Raw genomic sequence first — 24,050 nt, 5'->3', positions numbered from 1 at the left:
AAAAGTTTCAAAATGTAGGCCGGGCGCAGAGGCTGACGCCTGTAATCCCAGCGCTTTGGGAGGCCGAGACGGGCGGATCATGAGGTCAGGAGATCGAGACCATCCTGGCTAACACGGTGAAACCCTATCTCTACTAAAAATGCAAAAAAATTAGCCAGGCATAGTGGCAGGTGCCTGTAGTCCCAGCTACTCGGGAGGCTGAGGCAGGAGAATGGCGTGAACCTGGGAGGCGGAGCTTGCAGTGAGCCGAGATTGTGCCAATGCAATCCAGCCTGGGCGACTGAGTGAGACTCCATCTCAAAAAAAAAAAGTTTCAAAGTGTTTTGTCAAACATCTTCATTATCTTCAGAGAGACATCTATATGATTTATCTCCCCATCACTATTTAATATAACCTATGTGCTTTTCATTAAGACAAGTACACAATAATGTAACTATTGTCAAAAGGAAATAGCTGAGTCAAATGAAGATGTTTCAAGGTAGGAAAGGTTTAAAAGCCTATTCGGGCTAGGTGTGATGGCTCACGTCTGTAATCCCAGCACTTTGGGAGGCTGAAGCAGGAGGATAGTGTAAGCCCAGGAATTTGAGACCAGCCTGGGCAACATAGTGAGACCCTGTCTCTACAAAAAAAAAAAAAAAAAAAGAAAAGAAAAATTAGCTGGGTGTGCTGGCACGCTACTTGAGAGGCTGAGGGGGAAGGATCACTTGAGCCCAGGAGTTCGAGACCAGACTGGGCAACAACGTGGTGAAACCCTGTCTCTACAAAAAATACAAAAATTAGCCAGGCATAGTGGCAGGCGCCTGTAGTCTAGCTATTCAGGAGGCTGAGGTGGGAGGATCACTTGAGCCTGGGAGTCAAGTTGAGGCTGCAGTGAGCCATGATCACGCCACTGCACTCCAATCTGGGTGACACAGTGAGACCCTGTCAAAAGAATAAAAATAAAAACAAAAACAAAAAAAAGAGAGAGTGTAACTGTAAGTTCCCAGATAAATCTCTTAAAATCTTGAGGGCTGGGCCAGAAGATTTTTTTTTCTTTTTTTCTTTTTTTTTTTTTGAGACGGAGTCTAGCTCTGTTGCCCAGGCTGGAGTGCAATGGTGTGATCTCAGCTCACTACAACCTCCGCCTCCTGGGTTCAAGCGATTCTTCTGCCCCAGCCTCCCAAGTAGCTGGGATTACAGGTGTGCACCACCATGCCCGGCTAATTTTTTGTATTTTTAGTAGAGATGGGGATTCACCATGTTGGCCAGGCTGGTCTTGAACTTCTGACCTCTAGTGATCCACCCACCTCAGCCTCCCAAAGTGCAGGGATTACAGGCATGAGCCACAGCACCCAGACTTTTTTTTTTTGAGACAGGATCTTGCTCTGTTGCCCAGGTTGGAGTGCAGCGGCCGGATCTCACTGCAACCCCTGCCTTCCGGGTTCAAGTGATTCTCCTGCCTCAGTCTCCCGAGTAGCGGGGATTACAGGTGCTCACCACCACACCCGGCTAATTTTTGTATTTTTTGTACAGACGGGGTTTCTACTAAACCCTGTATCTTGGCCAGTTTGGTCTTGAACTCCTGACCTCAAGTGATGGGCCAGAAGATTTCTAAGGAGTCTTGCATTCTAAACTTCTATTATTGTGAATCCAATGTTGTAGCAGAGACAGAGCTGGATTTGGAATCAGGAGCCTGGGATTTGAGCACAGCTCGGCCACATACCAGCTGTGTGAACATGGGCAAGTCATTTAATCTCTCTAAGCCTCACGGAGATTTACTTGACAGACTTGGGAAGGATTAAGGGGGTTACTGTACGTCAAAGTGCCTTATAAACTGTAAAGAACTACCCTAATGTCAGGTATTCTTTTATAATGTCCAGTGTTCCTTTTTTTTGAGCCAATCAGAAAAAGTAACCTAAAGTGAGTCAGATCTCAGGAATTTAAGTTGTAAAACCAGGAAATACAGTATAGTTAATTGTGCATCATAATCACCTTATGGAATTTATAGAATCGTTTTATTTTATCAATGCTTGCACTTTGATAATGAATAACACAAGGTAAAATTACAAATAGGTACTCACTTGTACAGGCCGATCCTCCATAAGAAGATGCTCACTGTTCTTGGAATCCCAAATTTTGGGTGGCAAAATAGTGAACACACTATATGATAACGGCAACAAGTACTTATAAGCTAGTTTTCTCATTCATTGAACAATTTCGTGTTGAGCCATCAGGTCTACCGGGGAGGATAGCAAACCTGAGGCCAACAAGAAAGAAGTTTTCCTGTTTTTCAAGTGAGGAAGGGCAGCCCTAGAATAACCTAAGCTGCCATGGGCAGGGCGATGATGTTTTCTCCTGAGACAGCCAATGAGCCATGTGTCAAAGGCCAGCCCTTCCTATTCTTTGGACTAACAGCCCTAGAACTGCTTTGAGGTCTTTTGAATGGAACTCGGGGAACCTAGTTCGTTGGTGCACACCGGCGACAATTTTTCGATTATTCAGCAGAACTGATAAAGTATTTCCTTGAGAGGTTCAGCGCGCGCACGCGCCCCCTCGGTTTGTGTTGAGTAACGCGCGCACTATGTCATTCAGTGCCCGCACATCGTTGTTGCTCAAGACTCAAGACGTTGCAAGAAAATGGCTAACGAAGCGACGAGAGAACGGCGGCGCGGCGGACGTTGCTGCGGTAGGACGTGCCTGACCTCCCAGTTCACACAAGGGAGCGCACCGCCCAAGTGGCCGCGGCCCGCTCGACCGAGCGCGCCGCTGCCGGTCCCTGCGCCAACGCGCACGCGCGGCCGTCATCCGGGTGCTGGCGGCTGCTGCAGGTTGCGCTAGGGTGGCGGACCGGGGGAGGGGCCAGCGGCTCATTGTGCGCAGCGCTGCGCGGCGCCGGCGGCCGCCGAGGCCTGGGTGGAAGTTGGCGCTGCTGCCGCCGCCCTGCAGCCCACTCGCTGCCTCGGCAGCGCGCTGCTCTTCTAAGATGGCTGCCACTACCGGTGCGGTGGCAGCCTCGGCCGCCTCGGGTCAGGCGGAAGGTAAAAAGATCACCGATCTGCGGGTCATCGATCTGAAGTCCGAGCTGAAGCGGCGGAACTTAGACATCACCGGAGTCAAGACCGTGCTCATCTCCCGACTCAAGCAGGTGAGGCCCGGCGAGGACCGGAAAGGACCGGGAAGGGGAACTTAGGCCGCGCCTCGGCGCCCCGCTTCCGCCGCAGCCTCCGGCTGCCCGCAGCCGCTGGGACCTGCGGAACGGCATGGTAGGGAGGCCCGGGGCGGCTCCCGCGAGCGTGGAGGACGGGGACCCTTCCGCGGTGCCCCCGCCCCGCGTCCCGGGCCGGGCCGGGCCTGCGAGGGACCGGCCACCGCAGCCCAGCGTGCCTCCGCCTCCCCGGGACGTCCCCGCCAGGCTGCGAGGGTTGCGGCCGGCCGGCGCGGCCTCCCAAGGGCGATCGCGGAGACCTGGGAGGCGCTGGGTCCCCAGCCTTTAGCCATGGTGAGCGTGTGCATTTCTTGGCCTCAGAGGGAATGGTTACTTTGGTGACTTCTGCGAAGTTACCGTTTAATTGTGCCCAACCGTTTCTTCCCCATCTTGAGGGGGAATTGGTAGTGGGAGTTGATGGGTGGGTGACAGAGTTTGTTTTCCACTAGGCTTTTAGTTTTTGCATCAGCTCAATAATTACTTTTTCTTTCCTGATTAGCTTTCTGGTTTATTTGAGTGAGCGTTGGAATTGTAGCAGAGGAGCAGTAAGTTTGCATTACAGAAACTAGGAAAACTCTTTTTAGTTATTTACTTTAGTAGCTAGCAACTTTTCTGCAATAGAACATATTTAGATTTTTGGCCAGTATGATGTGATATTTAATTATCTTGACACGGTAGAATTTAAAACTCCTTGCGATTTTGATACCTAATGATTTTTTTCCCCTGAAAGTTGCTCTCACTCTCTCGTGTAGTTTAATTGCTCATTTTTGAAGTCGGTTGATGAAATGACTGGCAATTCTAATGTCTTGAGGCTTGAGGTTTGCTAAATTTTTTTTCATTTCGTTTTTATAAAATAAGTTTAGATAGATTGTGTAGCATATTAACTTCTCTTTCTAATGTAGGCTATTGAAGAGGAAGGAGGCGATCCAGATAATATTGAATTAACTGTTTCAACTGATACTCCAAACAAGAAACCAACTAAAGGCAAAGGTTGTTACGAGTTATGAACATGTTTTAAAATATATTTTGGTTATATAACTTGCCTCTGCTCTTGTGCCTCTTGCCCTGTTTATATAGTGCTACTCTTTGCTATTTCCCTCTGGCACTCTGCCTTCTTGGGTCAAGGAAGAAAAGTTACTGTTGCCAGGCTTTGGGTGACTTGTAGCCCTTAAGATTCGGCTGAAGCTGATTAGAAAGTGAGAACAGTTCTTTATTGCTTCCGGAAAAAATTACAAAGTCAAGTTGTGTAATGATGCTTCATAGTGTGAAGACCTGAATAAAATACAGTTCAACACATGTCTACCTTGCCCCACAATTGGCAGAGTTTTGATGGAATTCCTACCAAATCTTTTACCTTGCCTCCTTGCTGTTTTCTTTAGTATATTAAAATTCTATAACCTTTATGTTTAGTACTTTGTTTGACTTGGTGAACTTAATTTGCATTTATGCCATTATACCTCCTAATTTTTAGTGAAATTCAAAAAGACCTCACCAATCATACTAACAAGGTAGAGGGAAAAATCCATGATTAATTCGCTTTAAAAAGTTTTAAATTACAGGGATGTTAAAGATTCTTATTTTGTAACTTTTAAGCTAGAGCAGAATATATTTATTTCTAGGATATAATGATTTAGTGACTAGCTAAAAGTGGTTTTAAATGAACGTTTTGCAGTATGAATGGAACTTAGGTATTTTTTAAAGCTTCTTGGTAAATGAAACCTTTATTTGAATAACTGCAAATTTCTCCCTCCTATAAGGACAGTGGCAGAGGGTGGACATGATATATCTGGATTCTGGTCTTTACCTACAATTTTCATGCAGAGTTTGTCATGAACAGCTGCTGCATTTTTTGTAATCTAATTTTCTTTACTACTTTAAGTGATCCAAGTGTTACTCCCAACCACTGAATGATTGCAACTAAAATAAAATGAATGGATTAATATTGAAAAGGGAATATTAAATTTTGACCTTAAGCACACCTGGGTATCAGAGATGAGGACAACTCACTATTTTAAGTCTTCCTAGGTTAGGAGAGTCCCCTGTTTGTGCCAAAGGAAATTGAAAAGGGCTAATAAGCATTCCCTGGGAGAGGTGGGGATGTAGTTTAGAGAAGTAAAAAAGTTATCTTAAAGGTAGCTTTTAAGATAACTCTGACTCAGTGTATCACTTTCAGAGATACATTTTCTGTATTTAAAGAAGCTTGTCATGAGAAGACTGCTAACAAACCAGAGGTTATTTCAAAATGGAAAACGATAGAAATTCAGAAATAAGTATATCAGGAATTAACCATGTGTCTTGCAGTAGTTTTGATTCATATCTTTTACCTAGCATGCTGTGCTAGTTTGACAGGTACTGTGTATTAATCATAGTCCCAGGTTGTTTGAGTTGACTATTATTTTAGCATTGAAAATAAACATGATTTATTCCTTTCTCACCTACTTTTAATTTCTCTGTATATCCCTTTTTCAGTTTTGACTAGGAACATCATTTATCTCTTATTATTAGAAATAATTTCAGCAATATAAAATTTTAAGGGTTTTTTCAATACATTTTATGACAGGTATATATATGATATATAGATTATATATAGGTGTATATATATCATATATGATATATATATATATATATTTTTTTTTTAATAGGGTATTGCTCTGTTTCCCAGGCTAGAGTGTAGTGGTGCCTAGCTCTTTGCAGCCTCAAACTCCTGGGCTTAAGTGATCCCTCCCACCTTAGCCTCCCTGGTAGCTGGGACTACAGGCATGTGCCACCACAACATTTTAAATAAGTAAACATTATTTATTTTTATCAGTATGTTTGCTAATTTTTTTCTTTGTATGAGTTATACTTGAACTTTATTCCATAACTCTGATGTTAAGAGGTCTTAAGGTATTCAGTTAGAAGTTGTAACATTTGGGGGCCGGGTGCAGTGGCTCACGCCTGTAATCCCAGCAGTTTGAGAGGCTGAGGCGGGTGGATCACCTGCGGTCGGGAATTCGAGAGCAGCCTGGCCAACATGGCCAAACCCCATCTCTACTAAAAATACAAAAAAAAAAAAAAAATAGCTGGGCGTGGTTTCGCGCGTGCCTGTAGTCCCAGCTACTCGGGAGGCTGGGGAGGCTGAGACAGGAGAATCGCTTGAACCCAGGAGGTGGAGGTTGCAGTGAGCTAAGGTCACTCCACTGCACTCCAGCATGAGACTCCATCTCAAAAAAAAAAGAAGTTGTAACATTTAATCATATGTTTGTAGCAGGCCTCATTCTAAGAGATGCATGACAAAAAGCTCTAGTCTTCTTGAATTCTGGCTATCATTGTTATGAAAATCTTGTGAATTACAAAGAATATAATGTAAATCTCCAACTCCAAACACAGTTTGAATTAATTTACAATAAAGATGCTTATTGATTCAATTATTTTATTTTTATTATTTTTAATATGAGAGATTTTGAACCCAGTTTACTTATTAAAGAATGCGTGTCTCAAATTCCAAGCGCTACTGATCATCTTTAGAGCCAGTTTTGCTTAAATGCGTCATACCAACTCATTTCTAGCCTTCTAAAATGGCAGAGTTCTAAAATGGCAGAGATGTTTTCTCTGCCATTTTACAAAGTGATAAGATTATTTTAGGCCGGGTGCAGTGGCTCATGCCTATAATCCCAAAAGGCCAAGGTGGGAGGATCGCTTGAGTCCAGGAGTTCAAGACCAGCCTGAGCAACATAGTGAGACCCTATCTCTATTTTAAAAAAGAATTAAGTTGTTTAAATAATAACTTTTAGAAACCAAATTTGTATAGGGAAACTTACTAAAATATCAATAATGAACAGATTTGAAAACCAAGGAGATATTAAATATTGTTTTAATGTGATGTCCGTTTTTCTTTTCTTTTCTTTTTTTTGAGATGGAGTTTCGCTCTTGTCACCCAGGCTGGAGTGCAATGGTGTGATCTCGGCTCACTGCAACCTCCGCCTCCCGGTTTCAAGCGATTCTCCTGCCTCAGCCTCCCGAGTAGCTGAGATTACAGGCATGCGCCACCACTCCAAACTAATTTTGTATTTTTAGTAGAGACGGGTTTCTCCAGTTGGTCAGGCTTGTCTTGAACTCCCAACCTCAGGTAATCCTCCCGCCTCGGCCTCCCAAAGTGAGCCACCGCACCTGGCTGATAATCAGTTTTTCAATCAAGTTGCTGAATTACTACATTCAATTCTTTTTGCCAGATCTTGTTTTACTTACTGGTATCTACATTGAAAATAATTTCATCTTGGTTATGCCACTTTTCCTTCAGTGCGCCTGTTTTCTCTTTTGTAAAACTGGAAATTTTACTAGGTCCCCTGTAAGGCTCTTTTAGTTCTGAAATTTAATAATTATATAGACAAAAATGAGAAGAAAATGCTTTCTGTTTAACTAAAATGATGTTTAAGGAAGCAACAGGTAAGCTCATAGGAAATCAGTATCGTTTTTCTTCAGCACAAATTATTAGAAAACGAAAAGTGCCAAGAAGGGGATTACTTAGAGGTAATTATGTAGACATCAGCAAGACATAATATATAATAGCTGGTCAGGAAAAGTTAAATAAATAAAAAATAAAATAAATAAATAAATAAAATAAATAAATAAATAAATAAATAAAAGTTAAATGACAAGAGAGAAGCTTCATAGGTATGGAAAAAATACTTTGGTGAAACATTGAGCTTATTCTTTTATAAAATAACTATAGGGTAACTTTCTTTTAAAAATGTATGTTAAAATGATTCTATTTAGAGAGGTTAGAGGGAAAGGAACCTACATTTTTAAGTTTCTCCTAGAATATTTTTTAAATGCAGCTATTACAAGCACAAACAATGTTGATAATGTTATAGTGGGCTCTGACATTTATATCAACATATTTATAAAATTCCTTTACATGTAGTTAATAGAGTAGATGTTTGTATCTTAGAATGGCTTTCCTGAGTCTTCACGCTCTCTTTGTTATGAACTTTTAAATAAGTAACTTAGGAGAAAGCTTCACCCATTGAAGTTTACGGTTATATTAATTGGGTGTGTGTTTAAAAAGTAGTTAAACAGGTAGAGCTAACTTCTCATTAGGTTGTTTTAGAGATTATAGATTTAAAGACTTTTGGTTTACCTGATGCTGGCATATCCTTTTCTTTTAAAATTTCAACCTTTAAAGTCACCAATTAACTTCAGCAAAAGTGATGTGGTTAATCAGTACAGTATTTAGAACTATATGTAATGCAATACTTACCGACATTAAAACTAATTTGCAATACCTGGCAGCTTTAAAAAGACTAAAAATGATGTGTACAATCTGATTTTTCTCCTATAGAAACAAATATATTTTGAGGTTATAGGTTTGGCCAAACATCTAATGTATAATTTTTTGTGGAAAATACCACAGACTACATATTTATAATTAAGTACATGTTTACTCTGTAAAGCTTTCTAAAACTGGTATCAATTAAATGTAGTAATCAGCCATATAAAGCACATTTCATATAACACAGTATCATAGTGTACTGTAATTAGCTTTTTTCCTCCAGCTGTAGTATGTTCAGATGTTAAGTAACACTTTAATCAGAACTGTGGCATTGAGGAGGACTTTGGGCGTATAATTGTTATAGATATTTCTTAGGTACCTGAAAGGCTGAAAGCTCTGAAGGCCAGGACATAGTTTTTCATTTACCTCTGTCTCTGTAGTGCCTGGTGTAGAGCATGGCATGTAATAAGTGCTCAAAAAATATTTGTTGAATGAATACTGAGGGCCTTTTTGGGGCTTTCTTAACTGCTTTTAGAAATACCTCTTTTGGGCCAGGCGCGTGGCTCACGCCTGTAATCCCAGTACTTTGGGAAGCTGAGGTGGGCGGATCACCTGATGTCAGGAGTTTGAGACCAGACTGGCTAACATGGTGAAACCCCGTTTTTACTAAAAATACAAAAAATTAGCCGGGCATGGTGTTGCGCATCTGTAATCCCCGCTACTTGGGAGGCCGAGGCAGGAGAATCTCTTGAACCTGGGAGGCAGAGGTTGCAGTGAGCTGAGATTGCGCCATTGCACTCCAGCTTGGGCAACAAGATCATCATCTTTAGATAATCTGTTCATCTTTAGAAACTTGGTCTCAAAAAACAGAAAACAAAAAAAAAAGAAGTATCTCTTTTGGTGCCTATTTTAATTGCATATTTCTTTGTAAGAAGCAGGTATATCAGGGATTAATAGTTTTTATCTTTTTTTTAAAGGTGCCTCTCTCAAGAGCATAATGGCTTCTCCTTACACATTGATATATAAAATATACTTACTTTTAGAACACATGAATCATTGCATCATCCTTTTATTCTTTACCACATTGATGCTGTGTTGAAAAGCCTCTGAACCTTGCTGGAATACTGTCCAACCTCAGAGGTTGTATATGTCATTTTCATTTCACAAAATTAGCCCTTTTATTGCAGCCATTAAAACATACATTTGGCCAGGCGCGGTGGCTCACACCTATAATCTCAGCACTTTGGGAGGCCGAGGTGGGTGGATCACAAGGTCAGGAGTTCGAGACTAGCCTGGCCAACATGGTGAAACCCCCTCTCTACTAAAAATACAAAAATTAGCCAGGTGTGGTGGCATGTTCTGTAATCCCAGCTACTCTGGAGGCTCAGGCAGGAGAATCACTTGAACTTGGGAGGAGGAGGTTGCAGTGAGCCGAAATGGTGCTGCTGCACTCCAGCCTGGGTGACAGAACAAGACCCTGACTCAAAGAAAAAAAAAAAAAAGGTAATCCAGAAAAGTACAAAAAAGTGAAGATTACCCGTAATCCCACCACCCTGAATTTATCATATGTAGCATTTTACGTATGATATATATATACATGTTTATAATTAAGTACATGTTTACTCTGTAAAGCTTTCTAAAAGTTAATCTAATATAGTAATCAACCACATAAAGCACATTTCATATTACAACACATGTTGATCTAAGTTGTGTAGGTGTATGTGCAAGTACTTACAGGAGGTTTATGTTTAAAGGTTTTTTCCCCCCTTTTCAACAGCTAAAATAGATTCACACCATACATGGTGTTTTGTTGAAGGTAGATAGAACTTAAATATTTCTGTAGTCTGGAGAATCAAAAAACAATAACCTTCCGTCTATATTCTTCTCAACAGCTTCTGTAAATAGATTCACTTGTCTTAGTGGCTCATGATCTGCACTCTGCGTTAGTCATTTGAATTTTAAAAAATACAGATAGCAGGCTTTCATTCCCCATAGAGTTGGTTTGGGTTGTTATGTTGGGGGCCCAGGCATCAGTATGTATTTTCTAAAAGCTCCCCAGGTGATTCTTACATACACCTGGAGTTAAGAACTAACTAATCTAAACTAAAGCTTGAAATTTAGCATCATTTTTATTCATCTCTCTGCTGGTCAGTTTCTAGATTATTTTATATACTTTTCAGTTTTCGGAAAACTTCTACATTGCTTTATTTGATTCTCACAACGGTGCTGAGAGTTAAGCAGGACTATTTTCTTTTTACTGGTAGAATAGAAAGGTAATTCATTAAGAACCCAGTTAAATTACCTTTGACAGTCTTGTGTTTGTAGGCACACCTGCCTGAAGGAGTGTGCCGGGAATGTTTATTCTGTTCATCTTTAGATAATTAATGTAAAAGATTTGAAAAATATACCTTTGGCATATTCAAGGTTTATTATAATGAATGTGAATTATCTTTGTAGTAATTTTTCATAGTGACCTATTGGGCCAGGTGGGATGGCTCACGCTTGTAAACCCAGCACTTTGGGAGGCGGAGGCGGGTGGATCACTTGAGGTCAGGAGGTCGAGACCAGCATGGCCAACATGGTGAAACCCCATCTCTACTAAAAATACAAAAACTAGCTGGGCGTGGTGTTGGGTACATGTAACCTTAGCTACTCAGGAGGCTGAGGCGGGAGAGTCACTTGAACCCAGGATGCAGAGGTTGCACTGAACTGAGATTGTGCCACTGCACTCCAGCCTGGGCAATAGAGTAAGACCCTGCCACAAAAACAGAAACAAAAAACTCAGAGTGACCTATTGTATGACTGTTGTGTTTAAGACAATGTACAAGGCCTTTCAGAAAAATGATTTTGTTAGTAAAATGTCAATTTAATAGAAGAGAAGCTAAAACACTTGCAAACAATACAAGGCATGGCCTGTGATTAAGACACTCCATGCAATTGGGGAGAGGTTGTTGCTGGAAACATTTCAGTTTGGCATATCTTCTTAATCTTCCCCTCCCTTGCAACAGAAATTTTATAACTAAGCTTTTTTTTTTTTTTTTTTTTTAAACATTTTATCGTAGCTCTTGTGAATGTTTAAGGGGAAAAGTTACTCAGCCATAAAGTATTTTGGCAAAATGATTTTAAAATTTCCTTAGGCTGGGAGCAGTGGCTCACGCCTGTAATCCCAGCACTTTGGGAGGCCAAGGCAGGAAGATTGCCTGGACCCAGGTGGTTGAGGCTGCAGTGAACCATGACTGCCCCTGCACTCCACCCTGGGCGATAGAGCAAGACCTTGTCTCAAAGAAAAGAAACTAATTATTAAGTGGGATTTGTTTTTGTTTGGGAGGTATTTCTGAACTTAAAAAGGAAAATTGCAAACCATTTTAGGGACTAGTTTGCCTTTGGAGGAAAAGGAAAATTGCAAACCCTTATAAAGACCAATTTGCCTTTGGAGGAGAAAGCCAATTTATCATCCAAAATCCTCAGAATTCTCAAATACAAAAAGTTCTGAAAACTGAAAGTTTCTTCTTAAGTTTGGTGGCAAAAGTTATTTATAGTCTTGACTTATCCCATTTGATGTGAATCTGCTTACATTTCATTGCACAAAATGTTTCTGTGATTGTGAAATACTGTTCCAGAAGCCACTGGGAAGTTTAACTTAATCAATAGTATATGCAACGTTTTACTCTTCTAAAATCTGAAAATTGTGAATTCTGAAACATATCTCAGAGGGTTTCATTAAGAATTTTTGGACTTATACAAATTTATGCTACATAAATGTTTATAGTCTTGTCTTTCTCTGGTATATACGTTTTTACTTTGCCATTTTACTTTAGGCCCTCAAATCATGCAAGTTATATTTTAGATTTTGTTTTTGTCATTTCAAAATAGCTATGTTACTACTATGATAGTTTAGGATGTGATAGGTTAATCTTGCTTTCATTTTTTATTTTGTTATTCAGATTATGTTTACTGCCCAATTTATTTTGTAGTTTTTTCCTCAAAGCATAAAAGTTTGGCTTCAGGCCAGGCGTGGTGGCTCATGCCTCTAATCCCAGCACCTTGGGAGGCCGAGGCCGGTGGATCACTTGAGGCCAGGAGTTCGAGACCAGCCTGGCCAACATGATGAAACCCTGTCTCTATTAAAAATACAAAAATTAGCTGGGTGTGGTGGCATGAGGCTATAATCCCAGCTACTCGGGAGGCTGAGTCAGGAGAATTGCTTGAACTCGGAAGGCAGAGGTTGCAGTGAGCCAAGATAGCGCCTCTGCACTGCAGTCCAGCCTGGGCAAGAAGAGCGAGACAGTGTCTCCAAAAAAAAAAAAAAAAGGTTTGGCTTCAATCTGCCTTACACTTTCAGTTAGTTCCTTTATCCTGGTCATGCCACTTTCACAGTTTTGTGGCAGTTGCTAGATTCCCTGTAGGACAAAAGAGGTGAAACTATTTAGTTGATTTGCTGTAGGAGCTTTGATAGCAAAGGTTTAAATGGGGTAGACATAAATGGTTACTTGACTCTACAAAAATGTGCTGAAGATAGTGCTGCTTGTCGGAATTTAAGGGTGATTTGGTCTTTAAAATTCTTTCTCGTGTGTGATATTACAAAAGTTAGGGACCTGCAGATGTAGTGACAGGATGTATTGACAGGATGGGGTTACACACAAAGTTAGTTGAACTGCCATGTCACCCCTTTCTCCCAGTTGGGCCAAATAGAAATCCAGACCTTGTTTTCTTGTTTTTAACTTTTAGAGATTATTTTATTTATTTGTTTGTTTTTGAGGAGTCTCACTCTGTCACCCAGATTGAAATTGAGTGGCACAATCTTGGCTCGCTGCATTCTTGACCTCCTGGACTTAAGGGATCCTCCCACATCGGCCCCCCTAGTAGCTGGATGGCAGGTGCACACCACCACGCCTGGCCAATTTGTGTGTTTTTTTGTAGATACGGGGCTCCACCATGTTGTCCATACTAGTCTTGAACTTCTGACCTCAGTTAATCCTCCTGCCTTGGCCTCCCAAAGGGTTTGAGATTACAGGTTCAAGCTACCATGCCCGACCTGTTTTCCATGTGTCCAGCATAGGACTTACTCCATTATCAGTCAGAAAATATATAATGCGGCTAGGTGCAGTGGCTCACCTCTGTAATCCCAGCACTTTGGGAGGCTGAGGTGGGCTGATCACTAGAGGTCAGGAGTTCGAGACCAGTCTGGCCAACTTGGTGAAACCCCATCTCTACTAAAAATACAAAAATTAGCTGGATGTGGTGGCAGCACGTGCCTGTAATCCCAGCTACTTGGGAGGCTGAAGCAGGAGAATCGCTCGAACCCACAAGATGGAGGTGGCAGTGAGCCAAGATCACACCACTGCACTCCAGTCTGGGTGACAGAGTGAGACTCCATCTCAAAAAAAAAAGAAAAAAGAAAGATACAATGCTTGAATATCGGTTTTATATTATATATTTTATATATTTTTATATACGCATATATATAATATATTTTATACATGTATATAATATATATTTTATACGTATATAATATATTTTATATGTATATAATATATATTATATACATATATAATATATAATATGCATATTGTATATTATATACTATACATATTATATATTATATAAATATTATATATAGTGTTGTACTAGGTTCTGAGCTGGCTGATAAACATTATAGCTTTTTTTTTTTTTTTTTTTTTTTTTGAGGCAGAGTTTTGCTCTTGTCACCCAGACTGGAGTGCAGTGGCATGATCTCGGCTCACTGCAACCTCCACCACCCGGGTTCAAGCAATTCTTCTGCCTCAGCCTCCCAAATAGCTGGGATTACAACCATGAGTCACCACACCCGGCTACTTTTTTGTGTTTTTAGTAGAGACAGGGTTTCACCATGTTGGTCAGGCTAGTTGCACACTCCTGACCTCAAGTGGTCCACCCACCTCGGCCTCCCAAAGTGCTGGGATTACAGGCGTGAGCCACCTCACCTAGCAACATCATAGCTTTTTAAAATGAGTTATATTTTGTATGGAGGGGAAGTGTTTTTTCACAAAATAAGAAATTACAATATAGTCGGCTGGAGTCAGGAGTTCGAGACTAGCCTGGTCAACATGCTGAAACCCTGTCTCTACTAAAAATACAAAAATTAGCTGGGGTGGTGGCATGCGCCTGTAATCCCAGCTCCTTGTGAGGCTGAGGCATGAGAATCGCTTGAACCTGGGAGGCGGAGGTTGCAGTGAGTTGAGATCATGCCACTACACTTCAGCCTGCATGACAGAGTAAGAGTCTGTCTCCAAAAAAAAAAAAAGAAGTTAACAATATTTACCATGTATAAAGTTTGTAATTTACGATGTGTAAAACAAGCCAAAAGTTGCAAATTATGAAAGCAGTCCAAAGCTAATGTGAGATTTCAGTTTTTTTGAATACTATGTATCTATCAGGTTGTTACTCCAGTTTCATCACTGTTTGACAATCTTGTCCTAATGTCTTTTAAGATTACAAGCTGAAACATTAAATGTCCAGTGTGACTGTATTGTAACAGCTGTTGGAAACAGTATGGGACAGCAAAGTTAGACCATTTTTACATACCCCAGTGCTGCCTCTTGTTGCCTGTGCGTCATCGTCATTGGGCAAGTGAGTCTCACATTTTAAAATTTCATAAATGTGGATTTTGGAACTTCTGTTTACACTAAAAGAGATAATATTTTAAACAACTGGCACATTGTAACTCCTCAGAGATCGAATGGTTTTGAGGAATGGAAATTGGGCTGCATTTAAATTGAAGCACTGCCATTTACTAGCTTTGTAATCTAATTTTTCAGACTTAGTGTCTCTTTTGTACAAGGGGCATAATTGTTTCAGAGTAGTTGTGAGGATAAAATTTTAAAATACAAGTACATAAATGCATATGAAGAATTTATCCTAGCACCTGGACCATAGATGCCACTTCAATAGTAATGACTGCTGTTTTTGTTGCTGAAGTGTAATTTGATTTTCCTGTTTTTCACTAAAAGAAGAGAAATTCGACACAGAGTGTGCATACTATGCAATTTGTCATTATGCTGAGGACTGCCATTTCAAAGATAATACCTTTATTTAAAAAAAATTTTTTTTTTATTTTTTTGAGATGGAGTCTCGCTGTGTTGGCTAGAGTGCACTGGTGCAATCTCGGCTCACTGCAACCTCCACCTCCTGGGTTCAAAGGATTATTCTGCCTCAGCCTCCCGAGTAGCTGGGATTACAGGCGCCCATCACCACACCCGGCTAATTTTTGTGTTTTTAGTAAAGAATGGGTTCACTGTGTTGGCCAGGCTGGTCTCGAACTCCTGACCTCACGTGATCTGCCCACCTCTGCCTCCCAAAGTGTTGGGATTACAGGTGTGAGCCACCATGCCCAGCCAAAAAATTTTTATTTATTTATTTATTTATTTATTTATTTATTTATTATTTTGAGACGGAGTCCCATTCCATTGCCCAGGCTGGAGTGCTGCGTTGCTATCTTGGCTCACTGCAGCCTCCACCTCCCAGTTCAGGTGATTCTCCTGCCTCAGCCTCCCAATTAGCTGGGATTACAGGCATGTGCCACCATGCCCAGCTAATTTTATATTTTTAGTAGAGATGGGGTTTCACTGTGTTGGCCAGGCTGGTCTCAAACTCCTAACCTCAGATGATCCACCTACCTTGGCCTCCCAAAGTGCTGGGATTACAGGCATGAGCTGCTGTGCCCAGCCTTATTTATTTATTTTACTTTCAAGACAGAGTGTCGCTCTGTCTCTCAGGCATGAGTGCAGTGGGGCGATCTCAGCTTACCGCAACCTCCACTTCCCCGGTTCAAGTGATTGAACCCAGTGCCTCAGCCTCCTGAGTAGCTGGGATTACAGGCGTGCACCACCATGCCCAGCTACTTTTTTGTATTTTTTAGTAGAGGTGGGGTTTTGCTAGTTGGCCAGGCTGCTCTCGAACTCCGGGCTTCAAGCAATCTGCCCTCCTTGGCCTCCCAAATTGCTGGGTTTACAGGCATGAGGCACTGCGCCCGGCCTCAAAGATAATTAAGTTGAATTAATTCACCACTCCTTATTAGAATAATGTGTTTTATACAGGTCATAATAAGATATAGTGGCAGGAATTCAAGATTGGTCACGAAATCCTGGCTTCAGTTCTGACAGCACCATTTTCAAGTTTTAGGCAAGGTATTTAACCTCTCAGGCTCATTTTCTCTTTTGTAAAATTGTGATAATGGACCTATGTACCATCATAGGGTGCTCGGACAAATCAACTGAAATTTTTTTTAAGTGCTTTGCAAATTATAAGGCAGTTTGTGATTATAAGGAATAAATAGCATTTATAAATGATCTACAGGAATTCCCCCAAAAGTTCTGCTCTGTAGGCTATTTGGTGGTGAGTGTGTATGGGAGAGGATTTGATGTTTTGGTTTATTTTGCTTCTGAGGTAGGGTCTCGCTCTGTTGCCCACGCTGGAGTGCAGTGGTTGGTATAATTACAGCTCACTGCAGCCTTGCCCTCCTGGGTTCAAGCAGTTCTTCCACCTCCTGGGTTCAAGCAGTCCTCCCACCTCAGCCTCCCGAATAGCTGGGACTACCGGCATACACCGCGACACCCAGCTGTGTTTAAAAAAATTTTTTTTGAAGAGATAGGGATCTCACTGTGTTGCCTGGGCTGGTCTCAACTCATGGGCTCAAGCGATTCTCCCCCTCCAGCCTCCCAAAATGCTGGGATTACAGGCAGTAGCCACCGCTTCCAGCAGGATTTGATATTTAAAAAAAGCATTTTTCTCCCAAAAAGTAGCCTCTTTAAGGTTTTTGTATTATGGAACTTTCTCTAAATGTAATAGAAGAATTTAATTATCTGGGCGTGGTGGCTCACGCCTGTTATCCCAACACTTTGGGAGGCCGAGGTGGGTGGATCACCTAAGGTCAGGAGATCGAGACCATCCTGGCTAACACGGTGAAACCCCGTCTCTACTAAAAATACAAAACATTAGCCATGTATGGTAGCACGCGCCTGTAGTCCTACTACAGGAGGCTGAGGCAGGAGAATCGCTTGAACTCGGGAGGCAGAGGTTGCAGTGAGCCGAGATTGCGCCACTGCCTTCCAGCCTGGGTGACAGAGCAAGACTCTTGTCTCAGGAAAAAAAAAAAAAAGAATTTAGTAGTTTTCTTTTTCAGGAAAAGGACATCTTTAATTTTTTTTCTTTCTTAGTGATTGCCCTTTTAGTAACTTCTAATTTTAGATTTTAGGGCAACATAATCAGATAGACTTGTTGTTATGTGAAATTCTCATGTACAAATTAAGTTTAGTGATAAAGAGAATGATGACAGTAATTGTAAAATTATATGCAAAGCATTAATCTACAAAGGGAATAGTAAACCAAAAAGTTAAACCAAAAAGTTATGTTTTCCCCAAAATGCAGACGTCAACATTGTAAATAGAAAGTTAACACAACACCAAGCACCACACTTCATTTCTTGTTTGGTTCTCACAAGCCTTCAGCTACTAATTGAGTAAAAGAAAAATCCCCACTCCTAATCTTGTTTTTTACATACTTGGAAGGACTAGCATATCTTTTCCCCTTTTATCACTCATTTGCGGAAATGACTTAGAATTGGGAGTAGATGACAGATAGGAGCTACCGAGGAGACTAGGGAAATGCAGGTTTACTAACTTTTAAAATATTTATTCCAACGGCTAAACCTCTACCCTGATTACTGAAGCTTGAACTAGGTAGTAGCACTGTCTGTGCCAGTTGTAGGCAAAGGGAAAAAAGTTCATTCGTTGGTCTTAGGAAAGAACATCCATTCATGTTTCAAAAGAAATGAAAAAAAAATTTTTTTTAATAAACTTCCAGCAGATGTCTTTTTTTATGGCATTTCTAGTACATTAAGGATTTTTAAGTAGGATTTTGTGGACTAGCCTGAAAACATAATAATGTTTTAGCATTGCCTCTGTGGAAAACTTTTTTTTTTTTTTTTTAATGTGGAAAATTATTTTAAAGTTCCAACTACCAGCTGGGCGCAATGGCTCAATGCCTGTAATCCTAGCACTTTGGGAAGCTAAGGCGGGCAGATCACTTGAGGTCAGGAGTTCGAAACCAGCCTGGCCAACGTGGTGAAACTCCATCTGTCTCTACTAAAAATACAAAAATTAGCCAGGCATGGTGCCTCGTGCCTGTAATTCCAGCTACTTGGGAGGCTGAGGTAGGAGAATCTCTTGAACCCAGGAGGGGGAAGTTACAGTGAGCCGAGATTGCGCCACTGCATTCCAGCCTGGGCGACAGAGTGAGACTCTGTCTCAAGAATAAATAAATAAATATTCTTAAAAAAAATTTCTAACTACCAGGTTGCAAAGTTTTGAAGCTGGGTAAAGAAGGTCTGTAGTTTGTCGGAAAGCTATTAACAATTTTCACTCTGCAGTAATTTCTGCATGCCTTAAATCAGTTATTATGTTAAGTGGCCAGCACTCTTTATATTTAGGCTTTTGGAGAAGTAAATAATTAACATAAAAGTAGTCACTGTATTTAAAGAATTTCTTCTCTATGAAGAGGCAAGGTGTACTAGAGACAGAGTACAAGGCAATATGTAATCAACCACCTGGTGGATTGTAAGATGAAGATTAAAGTGTGAGGATTTTTATTTCAGAGAATGCTTGTTGAAGAGAAGAACATAGGAAAGGCTTTGTGGGAGGTACAGATCTTGTACTTAGCTATCAGGTGTCTGTATATATATAGTTAGTAGAATGCCATTGAAAGGTATCACAGCTTCTCAGATAATTGAGGATAGAAAATTCAGCTGGTGTAAAGAAAAATGCACCATATATGTCAAGTCACTTAAACTGATGGGTTCATATGTAGGATTCTGTGCACAGTGTATTTCAGTGAAGCAGCATGACATAGGAAAGCTTTTTTTGTTTGGGACAGCTCTGAGCAGGTGGTTTAGAAGCAGTTGACATTAGCTTTGTCAGATAGTTCGGGAGTGGAGAGTGCTATTGCAGGGTAAACTCTGAATATTTTTTGTTCTTAAAGTAATAAAATATTGGTTGTTAGCCCATTTTCCTTCTTTCGCAGGTAAAAAACATGAAGCAGATGAGTTGAGTGGAGATGCTTCTGTGGAAGATGATGCTTTTATCAAGGTAAAGTGTTAATTACTCAGGTTAAGATGCTTATTTTAAGCCTAGTATTTTGCATCATGAATTTTGTGCTTTTTATTGAACAATGGTCACTGAAGTATGTAGGTTAAAGATAAAGACCTATGTAATATTGACAATGTTTAATATTGTCAATCTCATTAACGCTCATAATTGAGAAATATAGTAAATAACTTTTTCTTTAGTTAAATGAGATACAAAAGCTAAAATTAATAATCTCTCCAGGCCTTTAGGTAGAAAGCTGGCCAGGGGAATAGCTACGAGACAATTGATATACATGTTAGTTCCTGGATGAGATATCACAGGGAAGGATATTGGTAATTTATTTTTTATCTGCCATTGCATTTAGCTTTTGTATATAATATACAGAACTTAGATTAATGTAGACCTTAAAATACACAGAGAAAATTGCTGATGTGTTACTACTTGGTAAAGATCAAATTAAGGGCCAGGCGCTGTGGCTCACGCCTGTAATCCCAGCACTTTGGGAGGTCTAGGCGGGCGGATCACTTGAGGTCAGGAGTTTGAGACCAGCCTGGCCAACATAGTAAAACCCCATCTCTACTAAAAATACAAAAATTAGCCAGGTGTGGTGGCACATGCCTGTAATCCCAACTACTTGAGAGGCTGAGGCAGGAGAATCGCTTGAACCCGGGAGGTGGAGGGTGCAGTGAGCCGAAATTGTGCCAGTGCATTCCAGCCTGGGTAACAGCAAGACTCCGTCTCAAAAAAAAAAAAAGAGAGAGAGATCAAATTAAGAAATTTATTTTGCCCTTTAAAGATAAATAAGCTAGGCCTTTTGGGGCCGAAAATGAGTGTATTTCAAAACTGGCTGGCCAGAAAAATTATGGATGTAATTTTAATTGGGGTTGTGGCAGTTCTATATACTACAGCTATAGAACAAGCTATTTTTAATTGTAGTTAGGGTTTTTTAATTTGTTTTTTTCATTTTAATGAAAAGTGATCTACTGCTTATTAGGTCTTAAGTATTGTGGTATTTGCAGGAATTATTTCATGAGTATAGTTCCTCTTGAATTATATACATTTATGTCCCCATATATTCTGTTTTCTGGGTAAAACTAGTCCATATTGTCATCATGTCTCTTGATGTTTGTGTTTTACCATAGAGTCAGCTCATGTTCATTTACCCACCCATCTCTCCTGCCTCCTAGCTCTCTTCACTCTCCACGCTGCGCACACACACACACACACACACACACACACAACCCCACCCCCAAAAGATGTTTTGTTGAGGAGTTAGCCCTGAAATCAGTTAATTTTAGGAACTGTTTGCCCAGGGATCCGTTAAAATTGATGATTGCATGCCTGTAATCAGCTTGTGTTTGAGCCTTTAAGTTTTGGTATTCTGTTACCCTTACTATATATCTTCCATCAGGTTTGTTCCTTTGTTCCTATTTTCTCCAGTTGTCTTCACCAGTAAGTGTATGATTAAGCAAAGATTATCCATAAGCTGTAAAAACATTGTGACTCAGTAAAAAATCTTTTACTTTTCAAATTTGTTTCTTTCAGCTCTTCAGTTTATAAAAATGTTACAGTCATTTGAAATGTCCTAAGGAGACATATACATCTATTCAGAAGAACAATAGTACTGTCTCTTATATGTGCCACAAAGGATGCTTTTGTGTTATGATTAAATAAACCTGGTCATAATGTCTAAAAGAACAAGGGAACTTTTTTTTTGTTTTTGTTTTTGTTTTTGTTTTTGTTTTTTTGAGATGGAGTCTCGCCCTGTTGCCCATGCTGGAGTGCAGTGGTGCGATCTCGGCTCGCTGCAACCTCCACCTCCCGGGTTCAAGAGAGTCTCCTGCCTCAGCCTCCCAAGTAGCTGGGATTACAGGCTTACCGCACCAGGCCCGGCTAATTTTCGTATTTTAGTAGAGACGGGGTTTCACCATGTTGGCCAGGCTGGCCTCGAACTCCTGACCTCATGATCCGCCCGTTGGCCTCCTAAGATGCTAGGATTACAGGTGTGAGCCACCATGCCCAGCCCTAGGAGCTTTTTAAAAATTCTGTTTAAAGATATCTTCAGTTTATTTTTGGAAGTATCAACATATGTGATATATTCGATAGAAATTAAGTGAATATATTTTTCTCATCTCCCACAGTTGATAATTTTGGAATTTATACAGTAATGGTTGGTAAATATCACCTATTGCCTAAATACCAGAATAGTATAGAAATTGCTTCTGTAAATAAGTGAGGAGATTGGTCAAAGTTGGCACCTTAGAATAGGTGAAGTTTCCTTGGTAACTTCCCTTGATCTTTCTTGCACCTATTCTTCTGCCATAATACAGCCATGTACTCCATTTTCAACCCCTCATGCTCCCCTACTCATACTGTAGCACATTTGGTCAAACAAGAGATCCCCTGCTCCCCAAGGACTCCACCTTCCAAAACAGTCATATTCTCTATGCCCACCTCTCACTAGAAATTTCCGTTTCCTCACTGCAGTTTGGCTGTGAATGATTAGTAGTCATGCCTCTGCCTCTTTCACCTTTTAACCCAGAAACCTTTTCTTAAATCTGCTGGATTTACCGTAAGAACAGGAAAAAAGGAAGTAATGTTTATTGCTTTCACCCCTTTTCTCTTCATTTAATCAGGAAATTAAGCAGATTGCTGATTTTGTTTTCACTGAAGTACCATATATCCATAAACTTTGAAGGACAAACAGATCCAATCCCAACCTATGTTCCCCTTCCTAATTGACATTTGGCACAGTGGTAGATTTCAAAACAAATACATTTCAATTAGTTATTTGCATATTTTTCAAGAACAGACATTGATGCAGCAGTTGGGAGTTCTTTATTATTAGAAATAAACTTCGTTTTAATGTATAAGACTTCCGAAGTCTTTGAAGTTAAATCAACGTATGGCACATGGAAAAATGAAGCCGTATTTTTTGGACAGCTTCTAGAAGCTGGCTTGGTAAATATTAAATAACTGGAATTTAGAGCATCTCTAGCAGCAATTTGATTAGTGTGCATTTTAGTGTGAGAAATTTGAGAACTCAGATTCATGTTTGATGATCTTGGTATTAGACCTATTTTTAAAGACACAGTAAATATATAAGGTAAAATGAATGAACTTTGGGAATATTAAAATATGATCAAATTTGACACATTTAAAGGTGTAAATTACCAAAAACGTTTGGTGGATAGCCCACGCTACTTTGCCTCTAGTTGTACCAAATTTTCTTACCATTAAAAGGACTGTGAATTGGAGAATCAAGAGGCACATGAGCAAGATGGAAATGATGAACTAAAGGACTCTGAAGAATTTGGTGAAAATGAAGAAGAAAATGTGCATTCCAAGGAGTTACTCTCTGCAGAAGAAAACAAGAGAGCTCATGAATTAATAGAGGCAGAAGGAATAGAAGATATAGAAAAAGAGGACATCGAAAGTCAGGTCTTTAGCCAGTTTTTTTTAAAACATGACACAGATAAATTAAGTTTTAAATAATAAAAAGTATTTTTTTCTAGTTCAATTTGGAAGTCTCAGAATTTTTAAAAGATGTGTTACTAAAGCTACTTATAAGTCATCTAAAATCCTACCACCTTAGGCAACCTTTTAAATTTTTGCTTATTTCATATAATATATATTTATACATAGTTGTTACAGAGTAAGTTCCTATTTATTCTGTATTTTCACGCGACGTATAATTTCATAATTTCCCCATAATTTATTAGACTGCTTTCTACATATCTAATAGACACTCCTTTAATTTTGGACATTTTAAGTTTTAAGGCTTTTTTCCTACTCCACGATGAATGAATGTACCAATTTCATTCTGGCATTGCCAACATTACTTGGTGGTAGGGTTTTTTCCCCTTAGCAAGTATAAAAGGTTACTTTAATTTACATTTCTTTGGTTATATCAAGGGTGGGGAATTACTTATGAAAGTTTAATTTTACAGCAGATAATATTTCAAATATTTTCTTTGAAATAGACCATTTGTCCTGCCTTGAAGTATGTTAGTACATTTTAAGAAAGTCAGTGGGTTAAGGAGTCAGTGCTGTTAGTATTCATGCTTAAAACACTTCCCTTCTACCTACCCTAATAAATGAGGGGCTCAAGAGAAATATTTCTAATTCTCTAGTGACATGGCTAATTTTTTTTGGCATAAAAAATATAGTCTGAATATTAAGCATTGATTTAGTACCCATGGTATCGCAGATATTATACAGAACACAAGGCAAATGATAATCAGGTGTAAGCATAAAAGCATTCTCACGTTACCCAGATATTTTATAAAGCAAAGCTATTGTATACCCTTTTACTTAGGAAATTGAAGCTCAAGAAGGTGAAGATGATACCTTTCTAACAGCCCAAGTAAGTTTACATTTAGTCCTATGAATTCGATATTGTGGGTGGACGGGCTTGGAAAAGGAATCTTATTTTGACTTCATAATTCTTTAATTCATATAACTGTCTTAAATTTAATACTGAGTTATTTACGTG

The 24,050-nt window shown here is 39.9% G+C and overlaps 2 protein-coding genes across 10 annotated transcripts in view; one reads left to right on the top strand and one right to left on the bottom strand.

Moving 5' to 3' along the window:
* The window catches only part of RNF111 (ring finger protein 111), a 163,866-nt gene extending 161,104 nt beyond the window's left edge, over positions 1 to 2,762 (bottom strand). The window contains exon 1 of the mRNA XM_063596689.1: positions 2,061 to 2,762. The gene's annotated coding sequence lies outside the window, so the exon portion shown is untranslated. The remainder of the gene's footprint in view (positions 1 to 2,060) is intronic.
* Positions 2,763 to 2,962: 200 nt separating this feature from the next.
* SLTM (SAFB like transcription modulator) overlaps positions 2,963 to 24,050 on the top strand; it is a 54,512-nt gene continuing 33,424 nt past the window's right edge. For 3 of the 9 annotated variants that reach the window (XM_034938842.3, XM_034938840.3, XM_003827897.5), the window contains exons 1-5: positions 2,963 to 3,124; positions 4,087 to 4,174; positions 19,491 to 19,555; positions 22,799 to 22,996; positions 23,874 to 23,921. In XM_034938842.3, the coding sequence (XP_034794733.2) occupies positions 2,963 to 3,124; positions 4,087 to 4,174; positions 19,491 to 19,555; positions 22,799 to 22,996; positions 23,874 to 23,921 (561 nt within the window). The remainder of the gene's footprint in view (positions 3,125 to 4,086; positions 4,175 to 19,490; positions 19,556 to 22,798; positions 22,997 to 23,873; positions 23,922 to 24,050) is intronic. The other 6 variants (XM_034938846.3, XM_034938844.3, XM_034938841.3 and 3 more) reach the window with 2 other exon arrangements.

This window comes from Pan paniscus, chromosome 16 (genome assembly GCF_029289425.2).
Source record: "Pan paniscus chromosome 16, NHGRI_mPanPan1-v2.0_pri, whole genome shotgun sequence".
In the NCBI taxonomy this organism is placed as follows: Eukaryota; Metazoa; Chordata; class Mammalia; order Primates; family Hominidae; genus Pan; species Pan paniscus.
This window is presented reverse-complemented; position numbering and strand designations above follow the sequence as displayed.